The sequence below is a fragment of the Eptesicus fuscus genome, chromosome 16 (genome assembly GCF_027574615.1).
Source record: "Eptesicus fuscus isolate TK198812 chromosome 16, DD_ASM_mEF_20220401, whole genome shotgun sequence".
Lineage (NCBI taxonomy): Eukaryota > Metazoa > Chordata > Mammalia > Chiroptera > Vespertilionidae > Eptesicus > Eptesicus fuscus.
The window spans coordinates 11747748-11758396 of NC_072488.1; the positions used below are offsets into that span (position 1 = coordinate 11747748).

At 55.1% G+C, this 10649-nt stretch overlaps 1 protein-coding gene across 4 annotated transcripts in view; it reads left to right on the forward strand.

Annotated features, from left to right (window-relative positions):
* Positions 1-7361, forward strand: part of MAPRE3 (microtubule associated protein RP/EB family member 3) — a 40105-nt gene extending 32744 nt beyond the window's left edge. For 3 of the 4 annotated variants that reach the window (XM_008162334.3, XM_028140260.2, XM_054728151.1), the window contains exons 2-7: positions 3702-3829; positions 4447-4592; positions 5180-5381; positions 6542-6696; positions 6807-6959; positions 7221-7361. In XM_008162334.3, coding sequence (XP_008160556.1) covers positions 3709-3829; positions 4447-4592; positions 5180-5381; positions 6542-6696; positions 6807-6959; positions 7221-7289 — 846 coding nt within the window. In that variant the 5' untranslated portion in view covers positions 3702-3708 and the 3' untranslated portion in view covers positions 7290-7361. Of the gene's footprint in view, positions 1-3701; positions 3830-4446; positions 4593-5179; positions 5382-6541; positions 6697-6806; positions 6960-7220 lie in introns of those variants that run through there. The other variant, XM_028140261.2, reaches the window with a different exon arrangement.
* Positions 7362-10649: the final 3288 nt, after the last annotated feature.

Sequence of the window (10649 nt, forward strand, 5' to 3'; positions counted from 1 at the left end):
AGAGCCGTGGTTCTCAAGCTTTCTAATGCTGCGACCCTGTAATACAGTTCCTCATGTTGTGGTGACCCCCACCCATAAAATTATTTTCGTTGCTACTTCATAACTGTAATTTTGCTACTGTTATGAATCGTAATGTAAATATCTGTGTTTTCTGATGGTCTTAGGTGACCCTGCTAGCGGTTTTCAACCTGTGGGTCGCGATGTGCCAAAGAATGTGGTAGAAACATGGGGCTGGGGAGGAAGACCCCACTATTTAGCCCTTGGAACAGAGCCCGCCCGCTCTGGGCAGTTGCCTGCTGTTATCGCAGGGAAAGTGAAGCAGCCCTTGGTAAGGAGTATAACTTCAGAGTTTTCTCAGGCTGTGTCTCCACTCTAATTGGAGGCAACTGCCCACTTAGGGCCAAATGCTTGAGCAAATGCTTTATATACTTCTGCCCCCGGAAGCTGGTCTGGCTTGAGTCTAGGCCTGAGTCAGCCCCGAATAAAAAAAGTTGGACCTGTGGATGAGTTTAACATGTGACTTTGGGGAATAGGGAAGTTGTGTTAGTTTAGCCCCGAATCTTAGAGCAGACCCAATCCTAAGCCACTCCAGTTGGTCCAGCCCTTCTTAGAGCTGGCCAGGAATAAGCACTCCACTCACCCCCTGCCCTGGCACTACCAGCTTTTGACCCAGACAGGCTCCTCCGTGGGGAACCAGATCAAATTTAGGGGCCCTCCTTTTCTAAATGCAGCTAGGGAGAGGGGGGTTGGGGGATGAGGAAACATTTAAACGAGTCTTTGCTCAGGACCTGGCTGCCACCTGCTGGCCATAATTTAGTTGTATTTACAGGGCCAAATCTGTAAGATTTTCAGAGGGAAATTAAGAGGGCTTCCGGCCCTCCCTGTCATGAGGGGTGAGGGAACTGCTTTCTTAGTGACCTTTGAACAAGTGTGACAGAGATCCTTGCTGAGACCCCTGGTGCCTTGGAGGAGTTCTTCTGCGCCAAAATGTGAGCCAAAATGAACCCAGCCAGGGCAGGGGGCATCACTTGAAGACCCTGAGGCAGTCCTGAGTGGAGACAAGGGTGCTGATCCTAGTATCGGGTAAGGACTGTGGTTCTAATCCCTGGTCTGCTTGGGCCCAGTATCACCTGCAGTGTTTTTTTTAATTACATGTATGTAATATATGTGTATGTATATACATGTATAAATATATATGATGTACTATATATTCTACATGGTGTATTATATTATACTAGAGGCCCGGTGCATGAATTCGTGCACCAGTGAGGTCCCTTGTCCTGGCCTGTGGGATCGGGCCGAAACTGGCTCTCCGACGTTCCCCTAGGGGTCCCAGATTGTGAGAGGGCACAGGCCAGGCCAAGGGACCCCACCAGTGCACAATCGGGGCTGGGGAGGATGTGGGAGGTTGGCCAGCCGGGGAGGGACCTCGGGAGGGCTCCAGGGTATGTCCAGCCTGTCTCGCTCAGTCCTGATCGGCCAGACCCCAGCAGCAAGCTAACCTGCCAGCTGGAGCGTCTGCCCCCTGGTGGTCAGTGCACATCATAGTGACTCGTCAACCGGTTGACTGTCTACCCCCTGGTGGTCAATGCACGTCATAGCAAGTGGTTGAGCAGCCTTAGCATATCATTAGCATATTACTCTTTGATTGGTTGAGCGGCCGACTGGTCGACCAGACACTTAGCGTATTAGGCTTTTATTATATAGGATAGTGTATTATATAGAGTTATATACATAACATATGGTCTATTATGTATGATAGAATAGTTACGTATAATATGTATAGTTATTCACATATACATGCACACGCATGACTTGGGCTTCACTCCAGCCTATTGGAAAGTCTCTGCAGGAGAAGCTCAGGTCCTCTCCCAGGTCAAAGCCTCGGGAGTGCGTGGCTGCGTGTCATTCCCTTTTGGCTGCTGACCAGACTTGATAAAGCAGCAGAATAGGTCTGGATAGGGAAGAGGGCTGGGTGCATTCTTCCTTCAGGGACACTTTGCACAGTAAGCCTAGGGAAATAGTCTTCACTCCAGAACTACGCACTGTCCCAATTCTGAGTGCATAGTCCTTCCGTCTCTCTTCTGTTTCTCCATTTCTGATAAAGTCTAGTTACAAGAAATATTTCCCTCTTCCCTTCACAGTGCATGTCAGTGATAACAGCTGGCACTTGGCCTTTGCTGGGAGATTGGGGGAGGGGCTCCCACCGGCTGGCCAGAGCGGGCGCCTCTGCTCTGCTCAGCTCCAACATAGGTTCGGTGCAGGGAGCATAGGCCCAGGATCGCTACAGGAGGCCAGAAGTCCCAAACTGTTTGTGTGACGCATCCCAACTTTATATTGGGCATAATTCAAAAATGTTTCTAACACTGTGAGTGCTAGAGTTCAAGTCTGCCAGGCAAATTTGGCCACTGGGTGTCTCCTCTGTGACTGCTGACTGCAAGGGCTTTAAGCTGGAGAGTGATGTGGCCAGGGCTGCGCTTAGACAGGTTCTGACTGCAGTAGTGTCAGGGGGGCCTGGGGAGGCCAGAGGCTGGAAGGCCTTCCAGGAGGCTTCTGCTGGCCTTGGCCAGAGAATGTCCACATAAACCCCAGGTGGCGGGAGAGATGGAGAAGAGCAGGGCCATTGGAAGACAGAGGTGCAGGACTGGTTAGATATGAGGATGAGGGGAGTGGGCTATCGAGGATGACCCCACAGGTTTCTAGCCCAGTGATGGAGATAATGAATACAGGAGCAGAAGCATGTCTTTTTTTAAAATATATATATTGATTGATTGATTTCAGAAAGGAAGGGAGAGGGAGAGAGAGATAGAAACATTAATGATGAGAGAGAATCATTGATCGGCTGCCTCCTGCACGCCCCACACTGGGGATCGACCCTGCAACCGCAGCATATGCCTTTGACTGGAATCGAACCTGGGACCCTTCAGTCCACAGGCTGACACTCTACCCACTGAGCAAAACCAGCTAGGGCCAGAAGCATGTCTTAAGGTTCTGGACAAGCAGAATAGGTGCCCCTGGGTCAGCCAGCAGACCACACGCCACAGGCCCCACAGGAATATGGGATCTGAAGTCAGGCAAAGGTTAGCTGGCTTTCTAAAACACAAATCTGCCCAGGATAGTGTCTGCTTAAACACCTTCCCATTGTCTAAACAGAAGGTCAGGCTCCTCCTCCCAGTAAACAAAGTTCTTCGTGATCCCTGCCAACCACGCTGGGCCCTGCTCAACACAAGCCTGCTCTCCAGCTCCGCTGAGCAGCTGGGAGCCCGGAGTGAGCCGTGCCTAAAGGCTCTTGCTGGTCCTTGGATGCAGTGCCCTTCTCCATCCCTCTGTATGTTTGGAAAATTCCTACTCCTTTCCACTCCGCATCTCCACTTGGACACCTTTGCTGGCCCTGCCAAGCAGAAGCGGTCCCTCCCTCTTTGTGCCATCCCTGAACTTGGTATGTGCCCTAATGTGTGCGGATTTGCCTGTCTGTAAACTCCCGGAAGGAGAACTTTGCACCAGTTCTCAGCACGCCTCTAGCATATAGGAGATGCTCATTTGATGTTTAAAGAATGAAGAGGTCCCCTCTCCAGGAGGGAAAATGCAAGGCTGTCTGGAGGGATACCTCTCACTTCCCCAGGGATCATCCCGCTCCTGCTCTTCTTACAGCTAAAGAACGAATCCCCGGTGCTGACCTTGCCTCTCTCCTTTCTTTGCAGCTGGGGTATGGCCGTCAATGTGTACTCCACATCCGTGACCAGTGAGAACCTGAGTCGCCATGATATGCTTGCGTGGGTCAATGACTCCCTGCACCTCAACTATACCAAGATAGAACAGCTCTGTTCAGGTAGGAGGCTGGGGACGAGGGAAGTGGGCCCTGCTGGAGGGAAGGCGGGAGGCAAAACAGACACAGCAGAGACTGTAACTTGTAATTAGGGTTAAGGAGGAGAGCTGCAGAGCCCTGACTAGTCAGTGTTTGGATGGGGAAGAGCAGGGGGGGCACAGGCAAGGGCTGCAGGAGCGGTGGGCAGTGGGAACAGGCAGTGAAGCCAGAGGCTGACAGCAGGAGGTCCAGCCTCGCCACTCTGGGTCCAAACCTCAGCTCTTCTTGTAGTGCAACCCTGGGCAAGTCACACCTCTCTAAGCCTCAGTTTCCCTGTCTGTAAAATGGAGATAATGTCACCTATCTCACCAGGATCACTGTTTAGTTTACATAATGTAGTGTTTGCTGTGGTGCTGGCACATAATTGCATCAATAAGTAGTAATTGCTCTTATTCTTGGAACGCTGGGGGATTCTGGCGGTGTCTGTCCTGCGAGTAGGACTGGCCACGCCCCAGAACAAGGAGGAAATGAGGAGCTGGGAGTTTGGGGGAGCCGGCCGGCAGAGGGGCTGGCTGAGGGAGAGCAGGCAGCCTAGGCAGGGCAGCGGTCTGGACCCCGCGGTCAGCCCTGCTCCTCCTCAGGGGCGGCCTACTGCCAGTTCATGGACATGCTCTTCCCCGGCTGCGTGCACTTGAGGAAGGTGAAGTTCCAGGCCAAGCTAGAGCACGAGTACATCCAGAACTTCAAGGTGCTGCAAGCAGCTTTCAAGAAGATGGGTGTTGACAAAGTAGGTGCCTGTGCTCCCGGGGGCCCCGAGGAGCTGTGTGACCTTGGGGAAGAAGACGGCCCCCCAACAGGGCCAAGGGCCATTCCCTCTGCGCCTCTCTCCACCCCTCTACTCTCCCAGGGAATGTCCCCCAGCTCAAGGCACAGTGGAAAACCCCACATTCTTCACATCCCTCCTCATGACATTCCTGTCCCTTCCTCCTCTCTGGACCATATCCATCCATTGAGGCTTGGTACTCCTATTCATTCCTTCCCCAGGGCCCAAGAAAAGGCTCTTGCTCAATCGACTGCCTCGATGGCCCCAGGCCCCTGGTTCCAGCAGCCCCCACCCCACATGGAGGCAGCAGCACCGCGGCACTCCCCCCCCACACACACAGTTTCTCCTGTGCCTGGAGGAAGGCTGTCTCTGGATCCCGGGCCGGCCGGCTGGGCCTGCAGCCCACCCTGTGTCCTGGCACCATGGGGGGGGGGGGGGGGGCAAGTGGAGGAGCTGGAGGGGCTGGCTCTCCTGAGAGCAGTGGCCCTCCCAGAGGAAGGCAGCCCTCCATGCAGGTGGCTAAAGTTCTCTGCTTATGTGGTCTGTTTCAGATAATTCCTGTAGAGAAATTAGTGAAAGGAAAATTCCAAGATAATTTTGAGTTTATTCAGTGGTTTAAGAAATTCTTTGACGCAAACTATGATGGAAAGGAATACAACCCTCTGCTGGCGCGGCAGGGCCAGGACGTAGCGCCACCTCCTAACCCAGGTGATCAGATCTTCAACAAATCCAAGAAACTCATTGGCACAGCAGGTAACACGCTGGGGGAGGGAGTGCGTGGGGCCGGGCCAGCCAGGAGTGCCTCCTGGGCCACCGCCCGGCCCTGCCAGCCTCGAGGAGACTGTTATCACGGAGTTCAGATGACGCCGCCTGCTGCCCCCTTAGACCTGGGGAGTCACAGCAGGGAGGAGAGGGCTCCAAAGATGGCCACAAAAGGAGAGCCACTGGCACCAGCCAAGGTGGCAGCTGGCGGTGGGAGGCCCAGGCCCTTCCTCCCGTGGCATGAGCTAACAGGTTTGCCTTGAGGTGACGGGGCAGCACGTGGCATGGTTCCTCCTCCAGGTCCGTCCAGGCCAGGGGACTGGTACCAGCGCTACCCATCCTTCTTGCCCCCGCCCACTGGACGCCCGGGGCCGGGACTTTGCCAAGCTTGGTCACATCCCCCCCCATTCCAAAGGCCCATAGTCCTAAGTCCTCAAGAGACAGCCTCTGGAAACAAGGCTTTGTCTGGGTTCTAGAGGAGAAGGGAAGAAAGCATAGGGCCTTCGGGGACGGGAGGGGAGGGAGAGAAAGGCAGAGGAGGGCCCCAGCCCGCATCTGAACCCGTCATAGCAGAGCCCTCCTGTTTGCGCTGCCTGGGCCTGGCCCACTCACCTGCTTGCTTTGCATTAGAAGCAGCGGCTCTGCCTAGGGAGCTGCCCCAGCTAGAGAGCGAGAGCCACAGCATGCTTGTCCGGTTTCTTTTCTGTCCTCCCGTCCCGAGACGCTGCGGTCACCCATGTGGAGAGTGGCTCTGGGCTGCCAGGAGAACTAGATCGAGACCCTGCCCCAGCTGCTTTCCCTCGGGCTTCAGCTGTCAGCACAAGAGGCACCAACCCTCCCAGCCCCACTTCCCCAGCTCCCTATCCCGGTTTCCCTCCTGTCTCCCGCCGCCAGCTCTCCTCCCTCCCCACACCTCACCTTCCTCAGTTCCCTGTAGTCCCTGCTCTCCCAGGCTTGCAAAGGGCTGCCCAGCTGCTGTGGTGTCACGTGTGGCCGTGGCTTGAGATGTAGAGGCCCCTGAATGGGAGAGGAGAGGAGGGCAGAGAACCTGCCTTTAGCAGGGGCCTGCTGCACACTCGTCACACCAGGCCGTCTCCTGCCACCTGAGCCATGGGCTCACATGGCCCCTCCGATTTTCCTCCTCTGCGCAGTTCCACAGAGGACGTCCCCCACAGGCCCCAAAAACATGCAGACCTCCGGCCGACCGAGCAACGTGGCCCCACCCTGCATCCTCCGGAAGAATCCCCCATCGGCCCGAAATGGTGGCCATGAGACTGATGCCCAGATCCTTGAACTCAACCAGCAGGTGAGTGGGGTGGGCGGGGCAGCTGCCTCAGCAGCCAGGCCCGCGGGTGTCAGGGTGGGAAGGGGAGTCTGAGGCGGGACCTCTGGCTTGAACACCACCTTCGCCCACAGCTGTTGGATTTGAAGCTGACAGTGGACGGGCTGGAGAAGGAGCGTGACTTCTACTTCAGCAAACTCCGAGACATCGAGCTCATCTGCCAGGAACACGAAAGCGAGAACAGCCCTGTCATCTCGGGCATCATCGGCATTCTCTATGCCACCGAGGTGAGCTCTGCCTTCACCCGCGAATGTCCCAGGCCCACTGGGCCCTCCCCCATCCCGCCTGCCCTAAGACGGGAGGAGACAGGACCCGCAGGAACATGGAGAACATGGATGGTGGGGACAGCGAGCTGCAGTCACAAGCCCCGGGTCACAGAGCGTTAGCAGGGAAAGGAGGACTAGAACCCTTGCTCCCAAGCTACCTATACAATCCACACTTCCGCCCGCCTGCCTGGCTCACCCTGGCCTCTCCCTTCCCCCCTCCAGGAAGGCTTTGCACCCCCTGAGGACGATGAGATTGAGGAACACCAACAAGAAGACCAGGACGAGTACTGAGGGCGGCTCCAGCCCTGGCTGACTGCACGCCCCCACCCCACGCCCACCCCACATTATACTCCTTTCCTAAGAGCGTCGGCCGGGTGCTTGGTGTCAGTGCCGCAGCATTGGGGAGTCAGGCGAGGGGGCTGGAGGGGACGGGGCAGATGGGCAGGCAGAGGCCCCGCACTGGCCAGTGGGTGGGACCCCTGCCCACTCCCCACCCCTATTTATTTCCGTTGTCTCTGCTGTTTCGGCCAACACTTCCCAGGGTGCTGCGCCCCCCGCCCCCGCCAGCCGCCTGCTCCCCTGACAGCCAGCAGCTGTATATTTGACAAAGTCATTGGTATATTTTTACTTACTGGATTTTCCTTGCACTTTACCTGTTCTTTCCCCAGGGCTCACAGCACGGGCTCCAGGGCAGTGTGCCTGGCTTGGCTCCCTTCCCCATTGCCGGGCCATGGCAGGACTCACCATTCTTATTTATTTTGTCTTTTGGCTCCCCAGGAGTTGAGGGGAAGGCTGATGTCAGGAGAGGGAAGAGAGGGACTAAGGAGAGGGTGCCTTAGGCCTCGGTGGTCAGGGAGCGGGAGGGGAGCCTGCGAGGGATGAAAATGATCTCCTGGCACCAGACTCACCCACCCTGGGCCCCTTCCCCCCAGCCCCAAAGCCCAACACTGCCCCGAGGCCCCCAGCCACTCCCTCCGCAGCCTGTTCATACCACACAGACTCTGCCCTGACCCTCCTGTACGTCTGCCTCCCATCCACCCACCTCCCCCACCCCTGCCTCCTTGGGCCACCCAGCCTGTGTATGTGTTCACTTTTATTTAAATAAACTTGTGTGGTAAAAGTCCATGCTGTGTCTCCCTCAACTGAGCTACAGCCTGGGTCTCAAAGCTTGGCTCCCCCTGAGCGCTCCCCTCCCAGAGCCATGGCCTGAGCACACCACCACGGTGGCCTTCCCTCATGTCTGCACACCACCGCTGGCGCCTGGCCTCAGAGCCCCGCTCTGACCCAGCCCCCATCTCCCAACACTGATGCCAGGGCTCTAAGACATAGATGCCTACCCCCAATCCCTGAGGAAGAACAAGGTTTGGAGCCATGGTGGTGAGGATAGGCAGCCCAGTAAAGGGGTGGGGTGGGGACGGGGGGGGGGGGGGGGGGGTAACAGTGTGGCCTGGCCAAGGGGCCAGTTAGACTTCATATTGTCCCCCACCCTTTGTCAAGGCTCACGCACCTCAGAACAGTGATCCAGCCGGGAACAAGGGCTCATCTGACAGACAGCTGAGTGGGTTACAAAGAGTAAGCAACTCTGAGCACTGAAGTCCCGAGGACAGCAGTGCGCATGTGGTTCCTTCTGTAGAACAAGGTCTCATGGGAACCACGATCAAGAAGCTTTCACATCATCCACACAGCCCTGCCTGCCTGGTGTGTGTCCCGGCAAAGGGCCATACCAACCAATGTCCTGGAAGTCTAACAAGCGCTACCAGGCCCATTCAAATGAAGCCTTGCCGTCATGGAGACCAGCACCTTCATTTACCGATGAGGGGACCAAGGCCCACATGAGACATGACTCACTCAAGGTGGTAAAAACCTGGACTAGAATTCACACCTCCAGATTCATGGTTGAGTACTCATCCCCAAAGACCACGGAGGTATTGCCCCCAGAATGTTCCTCTAGGTTCAGGCTAGTCCCGGGAGCTGTTGCCTCACCATCCTGAGAGTGACCGAGATACAGCTGGGGCTGTTTCTTCTGTGGCCCTGCTCCATGACCCTTCTTCCAGAGGACCCCCATTTCTCTAATGGCTCCAGATAGAAGCCTGAGATAAGCAACTCTTGCCTGCTCATTCCTCATGCACTTCTCCTCCTTTTGACTCCCACCCCACATACAGACACTTCTGGCTTTATTTTATCTCTTTTTCTCCTCTAACAAGTTCATTGCCTGCTTTTATTGATTTTTTTTAAATGTATTTTTATTGATTTCAGAGAGGAAGGGAGAGGGAGAGATAGAAACATCAATGATGAGAAAGAGCCTTGATTGGCTGCGTCCTACATGCCCCACACTGGGGATCAAGCCCACAACCCAGGCATGTGCCCTGACTGGGAATGGAACCATGACCTCCTGGTTCATAAGTCAACGCTCAACCACTGAGCCATTGAGTCTGGGCTGCTTTTATTGATCTTTGTGATTTTTTAATCCCTTGCCTCATTTTAAAAGGCCTTTTCTCCTTTATAGTATCCCAAGTAGATACTATAAAAGGATACAGTAGTTGTTCTGCGTTGTCCAATGTTCATCTTCAGGCCCAGACCTCACCCTGCTGATAAAGTAGGTGTGGTAGGCAGACTAATGCCTCCCCGCAAAGATGTCCACATAATTCCCAGAACCTGCCAATGTGTTAGGTTGCATAGCAAAGGGGAATTAAGGTTGTAGATAGAATTAAGTTGCTAATCAGTTGACCCGAAAATGAGAGAATCCTGTGTTATCCAGGTCTGAATCTCATCCTCAAACGTAGGAATGTATACAAAATAGCACATTTCCTTAATTGTGATAAATTACTTTCATTTCACCTTCCCTCGTCCTCCCCTGCCGGGAAGCTTCAAGCTTTGTGGTCTCACATTATATTACAAGCAAGGTAGGAGGCCCTCAGGGATAGTGAATGTCTGAGCAGTAACCTGTTGGAGTGGTTGCTCAGGTCTGTGGTTTTTGATCCCTTCTCTGCCACATCTGGGACTTGGGACTGACTGCAGCCGGAGCCAGAGCACTGCTTTTGCACAGTCTGCGAGAGGAAACCCAGCCCGGCTGTTCCAGAGCCCCAGACTTTCCTCTGCCTCCTGTCAAAAGAACTCTCCCCTCTCCGCCCTCCAAAAAGTGCCTCTTCCCTCCAGCTCCATCCTCTTCCCTGTTCCTGCACAGTAGATTTTTACAGCCCATTAAACTCAAAGTTTAGTCACCAGCAACAGAACACAAACCCTTTCCTAGAGCGAAGGAAGCGTTGAATCTGCCAGCTCTCCTGGAGGTGAAGAGAACTATTTCCATGCCATCCTCCTAGCACTGCGAGAAAGAAAAACCGCATCAGTTGAATTAGCAAGTCACCTGACGCAGCGACCCTCACACAGTAGGTGCTCCGTGACAGGTCGCTAAACGTAATAGCCTCCGTCTCGACATCTTTGGAAGTTGGTTGCTGCGAAGGAGCCCAGACGTCCCCCGCGCGCCACGCCCCCCTCCCCTCCCACGACGCGCTGGCAAGTCCTGGCAAACCCGAAAGACTACAAGTCCCAGGATGCCTTGGGGGCGGCGTCACGCGCCGCGAGGCTCTGCAAAGAGACGTGGCAGAGCGCGGCGCGTGCACACCAACCGGAAAGCCCGGGGAGGTGGCCGAC